Here is a 22,362-nt window from a genome sequence, read left to right as displayed (position 1 = left end):
CCTGCTGATCATGGCCGCAGATGGTAACGTTATCCAGGTACGGGAAGGTGGCCCTCAGCCCGTTCTGGTCTACCATTCGGTCCATCTCACGCTGGAAAACCGAGACCCCGTTGGTGACGCCGAAGGGGATCCTAAGGAAGTGATAGAGGCGGCCATCCGCCTCGAAGGCAGTATATTGGCGGTCTTCCGGACGGATAGGGAGCTGGTGGTATGCAGATTTTAAGTCGATGGTGGAGAACACCCGATATTGCGCAATCTGATTAACCATGTCAGGTATGCGGGGAAGGGGGTACGCGTCCAGCTGCGTGTAGCGGTTAATGGTCTGACTGTAGTCAATGACCATGCGAAGTTTCTCCCCAGTCTTAACAACTACTACTTGGACTCTCCAGGGGCTGGTACTGGCCTCGATGATCCCCTCCCCTAGGAGCCGTTGTACTTCGGACCTGATAAAAGCCCTGTCTCCAGCACTGTACCGTCTGCTCTTGGTGGCGATGGGCTTGCAGTCGGGGGTGAGATTTTCAATCAGTGAGGGAGGGGTGACTTTAAGGGTCGAGAGGTTGCAGGTGGTGCGCGGTGGGCGATCTAAGAACTGCTGATTGCAAACGGAGAGTGGGGGAAAAGGCCCATTATACTCCATGGTGATGCTCTTAAGGTGACTCAGGAAATCTAGCCCCAGGAGTACGGCAGCGCAGAGTTGTGGCAGCACGAGGAGCCTGAAGTTTTTGTACACTGTGCCCCGTACAGTCAGGGTCGCCACGCAGTACCCGAGGACATCCACCGAGTGGGACTTTGAAGCCATGGAAATCGTTTATTTCACTGGCAGCACTGAAAGGGCGTAGCGACTCACTGTGTTAGGGTGAATAAAGCTCTCCGTCCTCCCACAGTCAAACAAACAGTTTGTAGTGCGACCGTTTACCTCGATGTCCATCATGGACCTGGCGAGTTGGTGAGGCCTGGATTGGTCCAGCGTAACCGAAGCCACCGTTGGATTTTGCGACGTGGCTGACGACCTCCAAGATGGCGGCCCGCACGGCTCACACGCGGCTGAAGGCGTCCAAGATGGCGGCCCGCACGGCTCACACGCGGCTACCGGCGCCCAAGATGGCGGCCCCCGTGGGTCGTACGCGGCGCTACTGGGCTTGGAGGTCGACTTCGCCCTGTATACCTTCGCGTAATGGCCCTTCTTTCCACACCCGGAGCAGATCGCATCCTTCGCCGGGCAGCGTTGTCGGGGGTGCTTCCCCAGGCAGCAGAAGTAGCAATTCGGGCCTCCGGAGACTGCCGCAGCGGTCGGGTCATTGGTGGGACGTGGCATGGCGTAGGCCTGCGGCTCTCCCGAGTACAGGGGTGGCGGCGACTGCGGCGTCCACGATGCGCCCCCGTGGTCGGGGGTGTAGGCCTCGAGATTACGGAAGGCCACCTCTAACAAGTCGGCAAGCGCCACAGTCTTTTGTAGGTCCAGCCCACCCTGTTCCAGCAGTCGTTGTCGGATATAGTTTGACCTGATACCCGTGACATAGGCATCTCTGATTAAGTCCTCAGTGTTTTGGGCGGCTGTTACGGCCTTGCAGTTGCAGGCCCTGCCAAGTGCTCGCAACGCACGCAGGAATTGGTCGCCCAATTCTCCTGGCTGTTGTCTGCGAGTAGCCAGAAGATGTCTGGTGTAGATTTCATTAGACTGTTTGTTGTACTGGCCTTTTAAAAGTTCGATCACATCCACGTAAGTTTCAGCGTCTCTAATCATCGAGAATACTTGATCGCTTACCCGGGCGTGGAGCACGTGGAGCTTGTCAGTTTCGGTCCGGACGACGGAGGCGGAGGCGGTGAGGAAAGTTTCGAAACATCGCAGCCGGTGATCGAAGCTGTTAGAGGCTCCTACGGCTTGAGGATCCAATTCGAGTCTATCGGGTTTTAGTATCTGCTCCATCCCAAAACTTTTTGCGAATAAAATTGATGCACTATCAATCAAGCAAAGACTAGTTTGTGTGCAAGAACAAATAGGCTTTTATTCACAAAAGACTTGGAGCACACCCATGCTGATGAACTGGTCCGGCGACTGAGGCAGGGGGGTTGGGAGCAGTCACCTTTATACCTGGACCAAGGGGGGGAGGAGTCTCCGGCAGGGGCATGTCCAACACACACAGGCAATAAGCTTAACAGTGGTTTACCACAGTCAGGTAGTGTTTTCACTAGGATGTCCCACTGTTGGGACGTCAGGGAGCATTTCCAGCTCTCTCTGCATCTCTTATCTCCTAACTGTCTTTTACTAATTTGTGCATCCCTTTTAGTTGGGTGCTTAGTTCCAAAACATATCTCCTGATTTTATCTTTTAGTGGACCGACATCAATCCCACCTGTTATGGTGCTTTCTGGTAATTGCATCGCCCGTCCTGTCATTAGCTCATAAGGGGTTAATCCGGTTGTTCGGTTCGTGGTAACCCTTAATCTCATTAGTATGGTGGGCAATACCTTTGTCCACAAAAGCCAGTGCATTATACATTTAACGACATACCCCTCCTTGCGTAGAAAACTCAGTGTAAATCAAATAACACTTTGCACATCCATTCATTTGGATATAATCCTATCAAAAGACATCACTTTCCTCATTACAATCACATGCCATACAGCTCCGATCTTTATAGGATGCATTCTTACATTATATCTAATTTAATCATTTGTTTGCCCACATTTGAAAGTGCGATGTTTAAGCAGAAATGATCCTTCTATAGACAGATTGCCTCATAAGGTAAACAACAGTGTTTCGTGGTCACAGCGGTGTGTATGCTGCCAGACACAGCTCTTTAAAAACACAGATAACCGAATGATCTATCTGTTGTGTTCAGTCGAATGCTGCAAGATTTTTGAGTCTGGCTGCAAAGCCAGTCTCCAACTCTATTTCTCTCCCTCTCTCTCTCTTAAGTAATCCGGTTTCACTTCCTGTCATGTTAATGTTAATTGTGCAAGTTATTACAAATTATGGCAAAGAATGGTTAGATGTTTGGAATAAACAGCCTTTTCTCCTACAGAATTATGTTTCATCAATACACAATATATATTATAAAATTGGTTAAGGCTCTTCAGGATTTGATTTTCTCGGGTATATCCAAACCCTCTTAATTTAAGCCGTTTCCATTTTTAAACTGAGCTCCAGATCAGAATCCCTGCATTTTAAGAACAATAACAAGCACAATACATATAACAATAGAAAATCATAGAAATCCCACAGTGCAGAAGGAGGCCATTCGGCCCATCGAGTCTGCACCGACCACAATCCCACCCAGGCCCTACCCCCACATATTTACCTGCTAATCCCTCTAACCTACGCAGCTCAGGACACTAAGGGGCAATTTTTAACCTGGCCAATCAACCTAACCCGCACATCTTTGGACTGTGGGAGGAAACCGGAGCACCCGGAGGAAACCCACACAGACACGAGGAGAATGTGCAAACTCCACACAGACAGTGACCCGAGCCGGGAATCGAACCCTGGACCCTGGAGCTGTGAAGCAGCAGTGCTAACCATTGTGCTACCCAATAGGTGGCACGGTAGCACAATAGTTACTTGATTAGAAATGTTTTGGTTTGATTCCTAGCTGGCTAGGTGCTAAAACCTTGAACAATATGCAATCCCAACGGCAATATTTAATTTTTATATTTGGATAACATTGATTTCATTTGGTCCAAATGTTATTTAGAACCAACTGGCAACACAAGTTCCAACAATTCATGGTGTTCAGATTAAAAATACTCAATGATAACATCTTTATCTGTATTAACAACTGAGGTTTTAACTGATTAATCTCCTGCTGTAACTTGGGGTTAGCAGAACTACGATTCATTTCACTAATTTGATATACTTTAAACTGACACATAGACAATATATTCACCTCATTCTTTTGCTCCTGCTTTTCTATTTGTTTTCACAAAATCACTTATTTCTTACTTCTCAACTACACTCTTATAATGTCAACTTCAAGACACGGAGAGAGCGCAAGGTCCTTCCAAAGTTTAACTCCTTTCTCAACATTAAAACAGTGAAGCGAACAACAACACAACATTCACGCAACCACTTTGTTAAACACACAGATACACATGGAAGCTTCCAACATTTATTCAGACTTAACATCTTAAACTGGGATGAAAGCAAAACGCTTGAGAATACAGAATGTTGATTAACAGTCGGTTTTATTCTGCTGTCTTCCAAACTGTAAATTCTGTAAAACTGAATTTTTGTAAAACTGTAAGTAAATTCAAGAAATCGTATCACTTTAATCTCTAACAGTTTGTAACGAACACTTCCCCAACCTTTTCTTACCTCATTTATTCCACTGCATTATTTCCCTCCTCTCTAATTATATTGATTTGTTAATTTGGTATTATAGGCGGGCACTCCCTTTTAGCCCGTCTGTCATTTAATACAGTTTCATGGTTGATCCACGTAACACATTTTAATTAGAATGCATTATGGCCGTATAATAATTCCCAGCATTACACAAGCACTCCCATTCTACCTTATGTAACTCCCGTCTCTGTTAAATTTTGACTCCATGTCTTAAAATTACTGCAAGTCTTATAACACGAAGACCCATCCTGTCTAGGACAGGATGGTTTAGTTCTCTGCTTGTTTCAGCAGGGAGGCGGAGGAGTAAGTTCACTCAGATGAACATAAACAAGTGATTAATTATCACTTCAAATACGCAGGAATAATTCTTTCCATTTATCTTTTCAGTTTCAGTTCTATCAAGAGTACATTTTCAAAATTAACAAACCTGATCCAAATAATACATTTATTTTTATCACTTTTAAATATCCCTAATTTAGACTCTCCGGTTTAAGCTCAAAATGTGCATAATTAATTATTTCTACAGCTCTGCCTTTGTAACCAACACAGGCAGATACACGATCGAATCTACTGTGTGCGTAAATGGTTAACTCTCCTTACGACTCTTCAGATGTAATCTAATGCTATTATTCCCACATTCCCCAAATCTCTGTCTGATGCACTATCGTAAAATTTTCCTTTGTCAAGAGAGAGAGAGAGAAATTTACAGCCTGCTGGTGTTTAACCCTTTACTATCACGCTTCAAACTAACCAAGTGAGCCTGATTTGAGTTCCTTCTGTCTTTGCAGCGGCACCGGCGCTGGTGTTTGTCATATTTATCGGGGCAATCACGGCTACCTTAGATTTCTGGTGATTATCTACACTGGGTCGATTCCACCACTCCTGTTCACTGGTATCGGTATTTTGGAACAACATTGGCAAGCCAGATACCTCTTTATCTTTCCTGTGTTCGGCTTCCCGTACTAATCCTTTCCTCTCGGTCTCATCTTTCCTTTCCAGTCTTTCCTGTTCTGCTCTATCTCTTTTCTCTTTCTCATACCTCTCACATTCCCACTTCAACCGTACCCAAGTCTTAGGGTTTCCCTCATTATCACACACACTGATCCCTCTGCTGTGTGCATTCTTCCCCCTCTTAATTGTTTTGTTATGGTAATTCTGCTCCAATAAGTGGGAGCGTTCCCCAATACTCTCTGAATCTCCCCTCTGAATCTCTGTTTTAAGCTGGGTGAAGGGTTTATAATTAGGTTTTGGCCGCGCACCAGCTCCCCTCTGGGTTACTGGTGCTAAGTTGTATTCCAGCGCTTCCCACTCCTCTGGAGGAGCGGTTGGTCCCTGTTGTGTGGACTCATTAAGAGGTAGAGGAAAAGTTTCCCCTCCCCATTGTTTTTCTTCTAAGACTTGGTTTCGTTTCTCCAATTCTCTTATTCTGGATTCCAACTCTCTAATCTTTTCTTTATCTTGCTCAATTAGTCCAGCTAACTGATGTATTAACACGACTCCTATCTTCTTTGTCTTGTTTCTCTTTTCTTTATCTATCCACGTTTTCTGCTGCTCGAAGGTCTGGGACGTATCCCAGCCATCCTTTTGCATCCTCTTTACTAATGTTTGTTTCTTTGACATGTACACGTCAATGAGAGAACCTGCAGATTCCCTCATTACTTCATTATCTGCCATTTCGCAGACTCCACTACCCCCCTTTGGAACCCGACAATCTCGGGCGAAGTGGCCTGATTTCTCGCAATTGTAACAAGTACCTTTTGATTTAGTGGCCAATTGGTGAACTAAGAGAACTCCAATTTTCTTAGTTCTGTCTTTCTTTTCTTTTTCCAACCATTTTCGTTGTTGGTCGAGTGGGTGGTCTAAATCCCACCCCCCTTTGTTCATCTGTTTAATGAGTTTGTCCCTCTTAACCATATATTCATTTATCAGGGACCCCGGGCCCCACTGTCCTTGTCCTGCCATAACATCGATAAGGTTACACTCACCACCCTGGAGTCTTCTATTCTCCTTTCTCGCTCTCCCCCTCCGAGGTTTCTCTTATCCGAGTTCAGTGATACCTCAGTTCACTCTTATCCAAGTTCGGTGATACGGAAGAACGGATAAGTCAGGAGATACTGGATAGGTGCAGGAAAAATAGGGTTGTTGTCGTGGGAGACTTCAATTTCCCTGGTATAGACTGGAAATCGCTGAGAGCTGGGACTCTGAATGGGGAGGAATTTGTAAAATGCGTACAGGAGGGTTCTTTGGAACAATGTGTAGATAGCCCGACTAGAGAGGGGGCTATACTGGACCTAGTACTGGGGAATGAGCCCGGTCAGGTCTTCAAAGTTTCGGTAGGGGAACATGTGGCAATAGTGACCACAATTCTGTTAGCTTTAGGATAGTGATGGAAAAGGATGAGTGGTGTCCCAAGGGTAAGGTGTTGGATTGGGGGAAGGCTAACTTTAGTGGGATTAGGCAGAAATTGGCAGCTCTTGATTGGGAGAGGCTGTTTGAGGGTAAATCCACATCTGGCATGTGGGAGTCTTTTAAGGAACAGTTGTTAGGGCTACAGGACAGGCATGTGCCTGTAAAAAAGAAGGATAGGAAGGGTAGGATTCGAGAACCGTGGATAACCAGGGAAATTGAGGGACTGGTCAAAAAGAAAAGAGAGGCGTATGTTAGGTCCAGGCAGCTAAAAACGGAGGGAGCTCTGGAGGAGTACAAAGAAAGTAGGAAAGAACTCAAACGGGGAATTAGAAGGGCAAAAAGGGGTCACGAAATGTCCTTGGCAGACAGGATTAAGGAGAATCCCAAGGCATTTTATTCATACGTTAGGAACAAAAGAGTTGTCAGGGAAAAAATCGGACCTCTCAGGGACAAAAGTGGGGAATTATGTTTGGAGCCCAAAGAAGTAGGGGTGATCCTAAATGAATACTTTGCGTCGGTATTCACAAAGGAGAGGGATGTGTTGACTGGGAGTGTCTCGGAGGGGAGTGTTGAACCGTTGGAGAAAATCTCCATTACAAGGGAGGAAGTGTTAGGTTTGTTAGAGAATATAAAGACTGACAAATCCCCAGGGCCTGATGGAATCTATCCAAGGCTGCTCAGGGAGACGAGAGATGAAATCGCTGGGCCTCTGACGCAAATCTTTGTCTTGTCACTGGACGCAGGTGAGGTCCCAGAGGATTGGAGGATAGCTAATGTGGTCCCGTTATTTAAGAAGGGTAGGAAGGATAACCCGGGTAATTATAGGCCGGTGAGCTTGACGTCCGTGGTGGGGAAGTTGTTGGAGAAGATTCTTAGAGATAGGATGTATGCGCATTTAGAAAGGAATAAACTCATTAACGATAGTCAGCATGGTTTTGTGAGAGGAAGGTCATGCCTCACTAACCTGGTGGAGTTTTTTGAAGAAGTGACTAGAATGGTTGACGAGGGAAGGGCCGTGGATGTCGTCTATATGGACTTTAGTAAAGCGTTTGACAAAGTCCCTCATGGTAGTCTGGTGAAAAAGGTTGGATCTCATGGGATAAAGGGGGAGGTGGCTAGATGGATGGAGAACTGGCTTGGTCACAGAAGACAGAGGGTGGTAGTGGAAGGGTCTGTTTCCGGCTGGAGGCCTGTGACTAGTGGTGTTCCGCAGGGCTCTGTATTGAGACCTCTGCTGTTTGTGATTTATATAAACGATCTGGAAGAAGGTGTAACTGGGGTGATCAGTAAGTTTGCGGATGACACAAAATTGGCAGGACTTGCAGATAGTGAGGAGCATTGTCAGAAGCTACAGAAGGATATAGATAGGCTGGAAATTTGGGCAAAGAAATGGCAGATGGAGTTCAATCCTGATAAATGCGAAGTGATGCATTTTGGTAGAAATAATGTAGGGAGGAGCTATACGATAAATGGCAGAGCCATAAAGGGTGTAGATACGCAGAGGGACCTGGGTGCGCAAGTCCACAGATCCTTGAAGGTGACGTCACAGGTGGAGAAGGTGGTGAAGAAGGCATATGGCATGCTTGCCTTTATAGGACGGGGCATAGAGTATAAAAGTTGGGGTCTGATGTTGCAGATGTATAGAACGTTGGTTCGGCCGCATTTGGAATACTGCGTCCAGTTCTGGTCGTCACGCTACCAGAAGGGCGTGGAGGCTTTGGAGAGAGTACAGAGGAGGTTTACCAGGATGTTGCCTGGTATGGAGGGGCTTAGTTATGAAGAGAGATTGGGTAAACTGGGGTTGTTCTCCCTGGAAAGACGGAGGATGAGGGGAGACTTAATAGAGGTGTATAAAATTATGAAAGGCATAGATAGGGTGAACGGTGGGAAGCTTTTCCCCAGGTCGGTGGTGACGTTCACGAGGGGTCATAGGTTCAAGGTGAAGGGGGGGAGGTTTAACACAGATATCAGAAGGACATATTTTACACAGAGGGTGGTGGGGGCCTGGAATGCGCTGCCAGGCAAGGTGGTGGAGGCAGACACACTGGGAACGTTTAAGACTTATCTAGACAGCCATATGAACGGAGTGGGAATGGAGGGAAACAAAATAATGGTCTAGTTTGGACCAGGGAGCGGCGTGGGCTTGGAGGGCCAAAGGGCCTGTTCCTGTGCTGTATTGTTCTTTGTACTTTGTACTTTGTTCTTTGTACCTGTCCGGGGTGATCAGATCGCTCCGTACCACCACTTACACAATGTTTTTATTAAGCCGGCTTTCACATGAAGGCTTGTCCTTCAACCCCGGCGATCACTCAGACAGTCTCTATCTATCATTCACGTCTGAACATCACACCTCAGGCAACCCTGACACCCATTTCAAATTCCTAACATCAGCATGGGAGATTTCTCCTCTTAACATTCAGTTTAAGGCAGGGTGCCAGAGTCAATTCCTCCTTGTCCGTATGTGCTCAGTTCAGACACTCTCTCATCACAGATGATCACCCACTATATTTTGGCGCACTTCATCAAGTTCAGTAATCTATTCCGGTGTCCCGGTCGTGGCCATTCGACCGGACCCGTAAACAGATCTCCCGGGTTTCGGCACCATTTGTTGTAGGTAAAAATACCTCTGAGTCTATTCGTCGGTCAAAACACAGTGGTTTATTTGCACAATTGTGGGAGACGTCCGATGCCTAACGTGGCCTCAGACTTCTCAGCAAATACAGGTTAAAAACATATATTTATACCCCCCCCCGTCACGTTCAGTTTCCCAGGCCTCACAGGTTCTCAGGCTGTGGCTTGTCTTCCATCGTGTGAACCTTGCTGCCTTGGCCGTTTCTTCACGGTTGTCCCAAGGCCGTGACTGCTGTTCTCTGAACACAGGTGGGGTATTTTACTAACGTACAAGGTTACAGTCTCGTACAAGCAAGTTAACTGGCATACCACAATTTACATATGTTCGTAGGTACTTGTATAATGTATATCGGTCCAGGTTATGATGAATATATATGAATGTATCATTATACAATCACAGAAGGCCTACATGTAGGCTTCTACTGTTACACAGCGGTACATATTAAAGAATACAAAATGGCGGGGTTAGCCACATTCCGGAACAGATTAGCCGGGAACAACATACTCGTGTACACCACAGCTGCTGCTCTTATCCATTCTTGGATACATGAGCATGAAAATACCCTAACGTAAACATGAGTTCTACAGTGTTTCTCACACAATCTCTAAATATCACAGAATTCACTTTGACACTTTGAGTATTAGAATTCATTAACCCATTCCCGTCTTCAATGTGAGACGCCCAGGGTTTAGTGTGAGTTTTACCATTGTGTCTCCAAAGGAAATGGCCCAATGGGATTGGCAGCTGCTGATTCTCACTGCCCGGTCCAGAGGGACAGCCCGGTGTCGCCGGCAGGGCCCAGGAATTGGGAAGAGTCCGTTCAACAACAAACAGGCAGGACTTGGGGACGGGCAGAGGGCAGGGTTAGGGGTCAGAGGTCATGGGTCACTGTTTGAGGGGTCACTTCAGTTAATTGTAAACCGGCTGTCCGCTGGGTTTGGGCTTGAATATTGCCTGTTGTTTGAGACGGGGGATTGTAGAGAGTGGGACAAGGGTATCGTTCCATAGCTCCCAACTGCCAATTTGGAGCGGCCAGTAATGGGGACACAGTGAATAGTTGACGCACAGGGGAGAGGCTACAGAGGCGCAGTGGGCAAAGTCTCTGTCTAAGACCTTTCAGTGATAGTGGACTAAGGGGCGGTGAATTGTATAGACCCATTCCTGAGCTGTGTGACTCACATTGGGTGTATACAGTGAATTATATGTGTTACAATACAATTGTAGGGAAGCATTTGGAGTGCATCTTGATGTTTGTAGACAATCTAAATATTATTGCACTCTGCGTGTCGACCATTTTGAAATGGTTAATATTCTTGAGGTATTTTACAAGTGTATTTTTCGCAAAAGGAACCATTTAAAATGCAGAATTTGTCGGCAGTGAAAGGGATATTAATGCAGTAAAGCTCAGATATATTTCTCAAATACCTTACATTTGGGCGGCAAGGTAGCACAGTGGTTAGCACTGCTGCCTCACAGCTCCAGGGACCCGGGTTCAATTCCCGGCTTGGGTCACCGTCTGTGTGGAGTCTGCACATTCTCCCCGTGTCTGCGTGGGTTTCCTCCGGTTTGCTCCAGTTTCCTCCCACAGTCTGAAAGGTGTGCGGGTTAGGTGGATTGGCCAGGCTAAATTGCCCCTTAGGGTCCTGGGATGCACTGGTTAGAGGGATAGGGTTACGGGGATAGGGGTTAAAAGCAAATTACTGCGGATTTGAATTACAGGAACCTGAAACCAAAAGGAAAAATCTCAGCGGGTCTGGCAGCATCTGTAAGGAGAGAAAAGAGCTGACGTTTCGAGTCCAGGCGACCCTTTGAAGGACTCGAAACGTCAGCTCTTTTCTCTCCTTACAGATGCTGCCAAACTTGCTGAGATTTTCCAGCGTTTTGTCTTTTGGTTTCTGGGTGGGGTTGCCGGTGCAGGCTCGATGGTGATGGACTGTGGCACAATACCACGGGTGGCATTCCACAATTACAGATCTTTTCTTTCGGAATGGTTTGCGGTTGAGGATTGCACATTCTGCTAACAGGTTGCACTCGGCTGACGCCCTTCGCAAGACGTACGCCTCAATCAAATCTCCCCTCCTGTGCAAGAGCAAACATTTCTAAGGTTCTCAGCTCAGCCCCATTCCTTGCAGCTAAACACTTCCGCATGTTGGTTCGCAGATCGGAATCACTGGCAGAGAATCAATCTCCAGCAGGTGTAGTTTTCACTGTGTCAGCTGGCGAGTGCAAATATAATTGCTGTGACATAGGCCAGGTGCTTCTCAGCAGGATCTGACAGATACACCCTGGGCTTGGACACGATGGCTGTGTATTTCTTTGAGGAACCAGAGCATGCTGCCCGGTACCAGAAATACAGACCTTCCACTCCCAGTCAGCTCCAAGAGTTCATTCTCAACTACTTACAGGCAAAGGTAAGAAAGTCGGCGATATAAAAAATGAGCTCACTGCAGTGACAGCCCTGACAGAACGTCTGGGAGCCAGAGGCAACTCACTCTTTTGAATGGACCTCCCTCGCATTAAGTTGATCTTTCTCTGCACTCTAGCTATGACTGGGTAAACTGGGGTTGTTCTCCCTGGAAAGACGGAGGATGAGGGGAGACTTAATAAAGGTGTATAAAATTATGAAAGGCATAGATAGGGTGAACGGTGGGAAGCTTTTCCCCAGGTCGGTGGTGACGTTCACGAGGGGTCATAGGTTCAAGGTGAAGGGGGGGGAGGTTTAACACAGATATCAGAAGGACATATTTTACACAGAGGGTCGTGGGGGCCTGGAATGCGCTGCCGGGCAAGGTGGTGGAGGCGGACACACTGGGAACGTTTAAGACTTATCTAGATAGCCATATGAACGGAGTGGGAATGGAGGGATACAAAAGAATGGTCTAGTTTGGACCAGGGAGCGGCACGGGCTTGGAGGGCCGAAGGGCCTGTTCCTGTGCTGTATTGTTCTTTGTTCTTTGACTGTAACACTCAATTCTGCACCCTCTCCTTTCCTTCTCTATGAACGGTATGCTTTATCTGCACAGCGTGCAAGAAACAATATTTTTCACTGTACACTAATACTTGTGACAATAATAAGTCAAATCAAATTAATTAGCGTGGCACGGTGGCACAGTGGTTAGCACTGCTGCCTCACAGCGCCAGGGACCCAGGTTCGATTCCCGGCTCGGGTCACTGTCTGTGTGGAGTTTGCACGTTCTCCCCGTGTCTGCGTGGGTTTCCTCCGGGTGCTCCGGTTTCCTCCCACAGTCCAAAGATGTGCAGGTTAGGTGGATTGGCCGTGCTAAATTGTCCCTTAGTATCCAAAGATGTGCAGGTTAGGTGGATTAGCCATGCTAAATTGTCCCTTAATATCCAAAGATGCGTGGGTTAGCTGGATTGGCCATGCTAAATTGCCCCTTAATATCCAAAGGTGTGCAGGTTAGGGTGGATTGGCCATGCTAAATTGGCCCTTAGTGTCAGGCGGATTAGCAGGGTAAATAAGTGGGTGACGGGGATAGGGCCTGGGTGGGATTGTGGTCGGTGCAGACTCAATGGGCTGAATGGCCTCCTTCTGCACGGTAAGATTCTATGAAGATTCTCTGACAGCAGGAATGTACTTTAACAATTTTCCTGATACAGCATCGTAAGTGCACATTAACACTGCAACAAAGTCACTGCGAAATTCCCCCAGTCGCCACACACCGGCACCTGTTCAGGTCAATCCACCTAACGAGCACATCTTTCAGACTGTGGGAGGAAACCGGAGCACCCGGAGAAAACCCACGCAGACACGGGGAGAACGTGCAAACTCCACACAGACAGTGACCCAAGCCGGGAATCGAACCCGGGTCCCTGGCGCTGTGAAGCATCAGCGCTAACCACCGCGCTGCCCCACTGTGCCACCGTGCCAACCCAGTGTGTGCTGTGGGGAATTTGAAAAGGTGGCCAATTTATGTGTAAGAAACTTATTCAAAAAACTCGCAAAAGTCAAAGTCTCTGTTCAAAAGACGTAACAAAATGTATTTAACATATAAAGTCAAACAGAACATATGAACATGAACGTACGGCTGTTCTGGAGACCCTCCAAAGGATTAACCAGCTCTGGTTCAGAACTGGAAAACCTCTCCGAGAGATCTAAGGCACTCAGCCAAAGTACAGAACGATTATAGTTTTTTCTTACCAATGAATCATTAGCTTGGATTGAATTTCATTTGACAATTACACAGGAGTTACATATTCTGTCACATACCTCAGCCATCTGCAAGTCTGAGGTATTTAATTGGTCCATTTCATTCAGACCTAACTCCCATCTTGGCTAAACTTACTTCCGAGTATCTAAGCAATCGCAGACGCCTAAAAGGAACCACAAATTAATCTTCCCAAAGGCTCATTGCCAAAAGAAGCAGGCATGTAACTCTGGGCCCTAGAGACATACCTACTTTAGCCTGGACAAGGAGAGCCACCTATTCATTAAGTTGCAACATTGCCCCATGTATGAAACATAATTCTGCTTAGCGAGTATTTTCCCCAACCCTGTGGCTCTTAATGACGCCGGCGTTGGACTGGGGTGGGCACAGTAAAAAGTCTCACAACACCAGGTTAAAGTCCAACACAAAGTCACCTGATGAAGGAGCAGTGCTCCGAAAACTTGTGATTCCAAATGAACCTGTTGGACTTTAACCCTGGCTTTGTGAGACTTATCATTCCTTGCATTTCTTGCAGTGGCTTTTAGCTAAAGCAAACAATATATTAAAGGAAATATAATACTTTGATATATATATATAAATTATATTTACTTTGATATATATGTAGATACATATTTTAAAATCATCTTTCCTTGTTTTAATATTGTTACTGCGTTCACATATGAGCAAACTGTCCATATTAACGTGTTATAAAGAATCATTTAACCCCTTCCTTGCTATGCTGTCTCCTCAAAGACCACATCTGTCTGTGAATCTCACTAACTGATTTGAAACTCTCTTGTGCAACAAAAATTGCTTCTCAAAACTTTTATTTCATACTTTATTTAGTTCAAAAGGGTTCCTGACTGTGTGAGTTGACTGCGTTAAACAGCAGATTGTGGTGAACCATCGTTGGTTCACCACTGGGGTTTGTTACCATGTTACTGTTGGGCTAGGGTGTTATTACTGTGGGGGTTGTACTATGTTGTTGGGTTAGGGTGTTTACCTGTTATAAGAGTTATCATGGCACATTTCAGTGGGGTCCCGCCTCCGGTGGCAAGGTATAAGACCCCCTGCTCCGGCAGGACCCCTTCAGTCTGAACTGGTGTATTCGTGTTAGTAGTTCCCTTGTTACTTTATTAAAGCCTTCAATACCGAAGCCTTGGTTCCATGTGCTTATTGACGCGCATCAATTTAATAAAGTAAACAGAAAACTCACAACTGTGCAACAAGAAAAAAACCAGAGAGTATGGAACAGATTCTAAAACCGGATCGTCTGACACTGGACCCACGTGCGGTCGGTGCAGCTAACACATTCGACCATTGGTGGAAGTGCTTTGAGGACTACCTGGCAGCCTCGGTAGCTATCACTACAGACAGTGATAGACTCCAGGTCCTCCACGCGAGGGTAAGCGACACGATTTACCTAGCCATTCGTGCAGCTCCCACTTACCAGGGTGCCGTCGAGCTCCTAAAGAATAGGTACATTATGCCACCCAACGAGATACATGCTCGTTACCTCCTCGCTACACGACGTCGGCAGTCGGGCGAAACCATAGAGGATTATGCCAATGAGCTCCTGCAGCTTGCCAGGGGTTGCGACTGTAAGGACGTCTCCGCCGAACAGTATATGTACGACCTCGCCCGAGACGCGTTCGTAGCAGGGGTAGGGTCCTCGTACATCAGGCTTAAATTGCTAGAAAAGGGGAAACTCAACTTGACCCAGGCAATGGGGATGGCCGTGAGGTTGGAGGTGGCGTCGAAGAGCTTGGCGCTGTACCCCGAGGACCACGTGCAGTCAACGTGGTTGGAGCAAGCTCTGCTCCCTCCTCGCCCCGCGAACCCGCGCTCCCAGACCGATTCGACGACGGCGGCAGCTCCAGGTGGCCAGCGATGCTATTTTTGTGGAGGGGCCAAGCATCCACGGCAACAGTGTCCGGCAAGAACGGCAATCTGCAGCCAGTGCGGTAAAAAAGGCCACTACGGCAAAGTCTGCAGGTCCAAACCTAAAAACGGCAGTGCAGCTTGTAACCCTCCAGAACGGAGACCATCTCTTTCGGCGTCGCAGTACCCACGAGGTCCGACCACGTGCGATCTCAGGACGGCGCCATCGTGGCAGACAGAGGAGGAGGAAGACCACCAGGAGTCGCTGCGCTTGGCGCCCTCGCCCACGTGCGATTCATGGGGGCGGCCATCATGGTCCACGACGACTAGGAGCGACCAGCAGGGGTCCTCAGCATCCACATCGGTGGCATGCAGTGACGCCCAGGGGCCAACGGTGGCGTCGATCTCTCTGGATCAGACCAGGCATTACAGACTGGAACATTCTATGATGGAGGTAAAGGTTAGTGGCAGAACTGTGAATTGTCTGTTTGACAGTGGGAGCACCGAAAGTTTCATACACCCTGAAACTGCTAAAAGGTGTGGACTCCGGGTTCTCCCTGCCAAACAGACAATTTCCATGGCATCACAGTCCCGGTCTGTACCAATCCAAGGACGATGTATGGTAACTCTTGAGGTACAGGGCACAGTTTACGAGCAATACAGGCTCCTTGTGCTACCTCACCTTTGCGCGCCAATTCTCCTCGGACTAAACTTTATGGTCCACATGAAGAGTGTGATCCTACAGTACGGTGGGCCACTCCCTTCACTGGCAGTAGGGAATCAGCCGCAGCCTCCAAATTGCCCAAAGCGCCCCGCGTGCAATTTATCCACCCTGAAGATCACGACACCATCTCTTTTTAAAAATCTGGTACCTGGCTGCAAGCCCATCGCTACTAAAAGTAGGCGTTACAGCGCTGAGGACCGGATCTTTATTAGATCTGAGGTTCAGCGGCTCCTCAAGGAAGGGATCATACAGGCCAGTGCTAGTCCGTGGAGAGCGCAGGTCGTGGTAGTCAAAAGCGGGAACAAACCTCGGATGGTCATCGACTATAGTCAGACCATTAATAGATACACGCAGCTGGATGCGTATCCTCTCCCGCGCATTTCTGATATGGTCAATCAGATTGCGCAGTACCGAGTGTTTTCTACCATAGACCTTAAGTCCGCCTACCATCAACTCCCCATCCGCCCAGAGGACCGACAATATACGGCTTTTGAGGCGGATGGTCGTCTATACCAATTCCTCAGGGTTCCATTTGGTGTCACCAATGGGGTCTCGGTCTTCCAGCGTGCTATGGACCGAATGGTGGACCAGAACGGGTTGCGGGCTACCTTCCCGTACCTGGATAACGTCACCATCTGCGGCCATGACCAGCAGGACCACGACACGAATCTCCAACACTTTCTGCGCACTGCATCTCGCCTGAATCTGACCTATAACAGGGAGAAGTGCGTATTCCGTACGCGTAGGTTAGCCATCCTCGGATACGTGGTGGAAAACGGGGTCATTGGCCCTGATCCAGACCGTATGCGCCCACTCACTGAACTTCCCTTGCCCGCTAGCACGAAGGCACTGAGGAGATGCCTCGGGTTCTTTTCATATTATGCACAGTGGGTCCCCAACTACGCGGACAAAGCTCGTCCGCTCATTAAGTCCACGACCTTCCCACTTACGCCGGAGGCCCAATTGGCCTTCAAGGTTTTGAAGAGCGACATCTCGAAAGCCACGATGCACGCGGTGGATGAATCCATCCCTTTCCAGGTGGAGAGTGATGCATCTGATTTCGCCCTAGCCGCCACACTAAACCAGGCAGGCAGGCCCGTCGCGTTCTTTTCCCGCACCCTTCAAGGCCCAGAAATTCGGCACTCAGCGGTGGAAAAGGAGGCTCAGGCCATTGTGGAGGCAGTCAGACACTGGCGCCATTACCTGGCAGGTAAGCGGTTCACCCTGACCACGGATCAACGATCCGTGGCGTTTATGTTCAGTAACATGCAGAGGGGCAAGATCAAGAACGATAAGATCTTGCGGTGGAGAATTGAGCTCTCCACCTATAATTACGATATTATGTATCGTCCAGGGAAGCTCAATGAGCCCTCGGATGCCCTCTCGCACGGAACATGCGCCATCATGCAGGAGGACCGCTTGAAGGCTCTCCACAATGATCTGTGTCATCCTGGAGTCACCAGACTCTACCACTTCATCAAAGCCCGCAACCTGCCCTACTCGGTGGAGGATGTCAGGTCAGTAACTAGAAGCTGTCGGATTTGCGCAGAATGCAAACCACACTTTTATCGACCAGACCGGGCACAATTGGTCAAGGCCACTCGCCCTTTTGAGAGGCTGAGTGTGGATTTTAAGGGCCCCCTTCCCTCAACGGACCGGAATGTCTATTTTCTCAATATAATAGACGAGTATTCCCGGTTTCCGTTTGTTTTCCCCTGTGCGGACACGTCAACTGCCACCGTCATCAAGGTTTTCAGTGAACTTTTTACCCTGTTCGGGTACCCCTGCTACATTCATAGCGACAGGGGCTCGTCGTTCATGAGCAACGACTTGAGGCAATTCCTGCTCTCATTCGGGATTGCCTCTAGTAGAACCACGAGCTACAACCCTAGGGGTAACGGACAGGTGGAAAGGGAGAATGCTACAGTCTGGAAGGCTGTCCTACTGGCACTGAAATCCAGGGGCCTTCCAGTCTCCCGTTGGCAGGAGGTCCTTCCAAATGCGCTCCATTCTATCCGCTCCCTCCTGTGTACGGCAACCAATGCTACTCCCCACGAGAGGATGTTCTCATTCCCTCGGAAGTCGTCCTCGGGGACCTCATTGCCAGCCTGGTTGACGTACCCAGGACCCGTCCTTCTGCGGCGCCATGTGAGGGCTCGCAAGTCCGACCCCTTGGTCGAACCGGTCCAACTCCTCCACGCCAACCCTCAGTATGCCTATGTGGCATATCCTGACGGGCGAGAGGACACTGTCTCCATTAGAGACCTGGCGCCCGCAGGGGATGTAGCAACCCCTGTCGCTCCTATTCCCCCAGTCACAAATCCACTACTCCTCATTACTTCCCCAGACGTAGCGCGGTCAGCACCGGGACCAGTGCATAACACTTTTACTCCCATGTACAGCTTGCCTGAGACTCGGAGATCGGCGCCACCATCATCATCACCACCACCACTACCACCAAACGTTCCAGGATCCCCTGCACCATCGCCTCACCAGGGCCGGCCGGCCCGGGAGTCCTTGAGGGGACAGCCAGACGTTGCTTTGGAAAGAGCACCACCACAAGCACCTGCTCCGTTTTCGCAACCGGTGTTGAAGAGATCGGCACCTGCTCCGGTTTCGCAACCGGTGTTGAGGAGATCGCAGCGTCGGTGCGGTCCTCCAGACCGTCTGGACTTGTGAATCCTGTGACTTTTCTGTTATTGCCTGTTTTTCGTCCACCCCGCCACCTTTTGTTCTTAAAGGAGGGGTGAATGTGGTGAACCATCGTTGGTTCACCACTGGGGTTTGTTACTATGTTACTGTTGGGCTAGGGTGTTGTTACTGTGGGGGTTGTACTATGTTGTTGGGTTAGGGTGTTTACCTGTTATAAGAGTTATCATGGCACATTCCAGTGGGGTCCCGCCTCCGGTGGCAGGGTATAAGACCCCCTGCTCCGGCAGGACCCCTTCAGTCTGAACTGGTGTATTCGTGTTAGTAGTTCCCTTGTTACTTTATTAAAGCCTTCAATACCGAAGCCTTGATTCCATGTGCTTATTGACGCGCATCACAGATTGATTCCAGTGACACACACGGTCGTTAGGCAAAAGCGATTGATTCTGAAACTCCCAACAAAATGGGGGAGGGGGGAAACAAAATGGCTGCTTGTCCAGCTGTCCGGAACCGGCCAATGACTGAGCTTTGAAGAATCTGTTGGCTTTCTGATTGGCTGTGAGCGTGTTGGGGGAACCAGTGGTTGGAGCGGGTGGTTGTTCGGAGGCAGTCATGTGACAAAAACTCCAGGAAAATGTCTGACCAGAGTTGGCAACTGGAGTGCTCCCCCTCCCCCTCCCCCCCCCCCCCCCCCCCCCCACTGCTGGATCCGTCTGTTGGTGCAGGAACCATTCTGAATGTGCAGTTGTACAATTCTAATAATTGGGTCTGGAGTTAGTGAGCGCAGATATTTCTGTGGGGGAGAAAGGGTGAAGGAACGTGTGTGTTTGACTCGAGATGTCCGTCTCTGCTCAGAAAGAGAAGCCGTTCTCACTGGCGGTGGACATTGGATGTGGATCAGGCCAGAGCACCAGGGGATTGGCTTCTCACTTTGACAAAGTGGTTGGAATAGACTTGAGCGAAGCTCAGATCGAAGAAGCCAGGAAGATGGATGGACCCGATAACGTCTCTTACAGGTAACCCTAGCGACCGCGGGATTTTGCAGCAACTACAAAGACTACAGCCCGGTTCACCTTGTTGGGAATGATCGATTTTAGTTCCGGAAGATTGATCCCATTCAGACTGATCGAGACTCATCAAGATCATAACCGTGGGAATTCTGGGAGGATTTGAATAAAACTACCGGGGTGATCACAGGAAATGTGAATCCCGGAAGGAGATACAAGGAGGTTTCATTAGCAAAATTGGGAAAGGATTTGGGTTTGATTATGGGTCATCAACTCAAGGTATTAAATCAAAGTGATGCCAGTGTGTTATGGCGCTGAGGCTAGTCCCTTTTACCTTGCTTTGTAATCTGGTAAAAGTGTGTTGGGAAGGCGTGAACTGTTTTACATTAACGCAATTCATTAACAGAAATACCTGACACTCACTTTTAGTGAATAATTAACAAGCTATTTTATTTTTTAACTAAACAGGAACTCTAACTAAACCAGTAACATTTTAATTAAAGGAAGGTTCAACGGAAATGCTGTTCAAATAAATACAAGGAACATTCATCACCAAAACAGTAATAACAGAATTTTAGTCACTCTCAAAGAAATGATACAACCAGCTCTGATAGCATTCAGAAGTTTTGGAATTCTTTGGCAGTTGTCCACTGTCTATAAGCGCTGTCTGATTTGCTACTTTTCACTGGTTAGAGGGCGATTTATCTTAAGATCTGTCTGAACCGGCAGAGTTAAGAACCAACTTCTCCAGTTGATCTAACTGCCTTTAACTACTCCAGGTGATTGGGCTCTGAACATAGAACATAGAACAGTACAGCACAGAACAGGCCCTTCGGCCCACAATGTTGTGCCGAGCTTTATCTGAAACCAAGATCAAGCTATCCCACTCCCTATCATCCTGGTGTGCTCCATGTGCCTATCCAATAACCGCTTAAATGTTCCTAAAGTGTCTGGCTCCACTATCACTGCAGGCAGTCCATTCCACACCCCAACCACTCTCTGCGTAAAGAACCTACCTCTGATATCCTTCCTGTATCTCCCACCACGAACCCTATAGTTATGCCCCCTTGTAACAGCTCCATCCACCCGAGGAAATAGTCTTTGAATGTTCACTCTATCTATCCCCTTCATCATTTTATAAACCTCTATTAAGTCTCCCCTCAGCCTCCTCCGCTTCAGAGAGAACAGCCCTAGCTCCCTCAACCTTTCCTCATAAGACCTACCCTCCAAACCAGGCAGCATCCTGGTAAATCTCCTCTGCACTCTTTCCAGCGCTTCCACATCCTTCTTATAGTGAGGTGACCAGAACTGCACACAATATTCCAAATGTGGTCTCAGCAAGGTCCTGTACAGTTGCAGCATAATCCCACGGCTCTTAAACTCCAACCCCCTGTTATTAAAAGCTAACACACTATAGGCCTTCTTCACAGCTCTATCCACTTGAGTGGCAACCTTTAGAGATCTGTGGATATGAACCCCAAGATCTCTCTGTTCCTCCACAGTCTTCAGAACCCTACCTTTGACCCTGTAATCCACATTTAAATTAGTCCTACCAAAATGAAGGAATTGCCCTTAGTATCCCAAGATGTGCAGGTTAGGTGGATTGGCCATGCTAAATTGCCCTTAGTATCCCAAGATGTGCAGGTTAGGTGGATTGGCCATGCTAAATTGCCCTTAGTATCCCAAGATGTGCAGGTTAGGTGGATTGGCCATGCTAAATTTCCCTTAGTATCCCAAGATGTCCAGGTTAGATGGATTGGCCATGCTAAATTGCCCTTAGTATCCCAAGATGTGCAGGTTAGGTGGATTGGCCATGCTAAATTTCCCTTAGTATCCCAAGATGTCCAGGTTAGATGGATTGGCCATGCTAAATTGCCCCTTAATGTCCAAAGATGTGTGGTTTAGGAGGTTTGGCCATGCTAAATTGTCCCTTAATGTCTCAAGATGTGCAGGTTAGGTGGATTGGCCATGCTAAATTGCCCCTTAGTGTCTAAAGATGTCCAGGTTAGGTGGATTGGCCATGCTAAATTGCCCCTTAGTGTCCAAAGATGTGCAGGTTAGGGGGATTAGCATTAGTAAATGCACAGGGTTATAGGATGGGCCTGGGTAAGATGCTTTTTCAGATGGGCCGAATGATCTCCTTCTGCACAACTAAGTGTTCTTGGGACAGTGTGAAGCCAAGTGCTGACCCTACGACTGTGAGTTATTATCTGTGAGTAATCAGAGCAAAGGAAGGCCTGTCGCAGTGCCAGAAATGTCACATCTCGTTATTTCTGAGGAGGTGCTAACAGGCCACCTCGGGGCAGCACAACCCAACTTCAAAGGGAGCTATATGAAGGCCCTTTGTATTTGATAGGCTAAGCTTGGCAGCAAATTCAGAGATTCCACTTAGACCTGGCCTCTTAAACATCCCCTTTAACCAATAATGGTGGGGACGTTATCAGTCCTGTCGCCCAGAATTTAGAAACTGGACAAGCATCCTTTGTTGAAGATCTTGTAATGAGGTAAAGGTACAAGACTGAAAATGTTGGTTGGAGCCACAAGACACTTTGC

The 22,362-nt window shown here is 48.0% G+C and overlaps 1 protein-coding gene across 3 annotated transcripts in view; it reads left to right on the top strand.

Moving 5' to 3' along the window:
- Window positions 1-22,362, top strand: part of LOC144503927 (putative methyltransferase DDB_G0268948) — a 42,029-nt gene that overhangs the window by 6,871 nt on the left and 12,796 nt on the right. The window contains exons 1-2 of one of the 3 annotated variants that reach the window (XM_078229060.1): window positions 11,511-11,793; window positions 19,658-19,818. The exons of 1 other annotated variant lie outside the window; for it this stretch is intronic. In XM_078229060.1, the coding sequence (XP_078085186.1) occupies window positions 11,683-11,793; window positions 19,658-19,818 (272 nt within the window). In that variant the 5' untranslated portion in view covers window positions 11,511-11,682. Of the gene's footprint in view, window positions 1-11,510; window positions 11,794-19,657; window positions 19,819-22,362 lie in introns of those variants that run through there. One more of the 3 variants, XM_078229061.1, reaches the window with a different exon arrangement.

This window comes from Mustelus asterias, chromosome 14 (assembly GCF_964213995.1).
Source record: "Mustelus asterias chromosome 14, sMusAst1.hap1.1, whole genome shotgun sequence".
NCBI lineage: Eukaryota > Metazoa > Chordata > Chondrichthyes > Carcharhiniformes > Triakidae > Mustelus > Mustelus asterias.
This window is presented reverse-complemented; position numbering and strand designations above follow the sequence as displayed.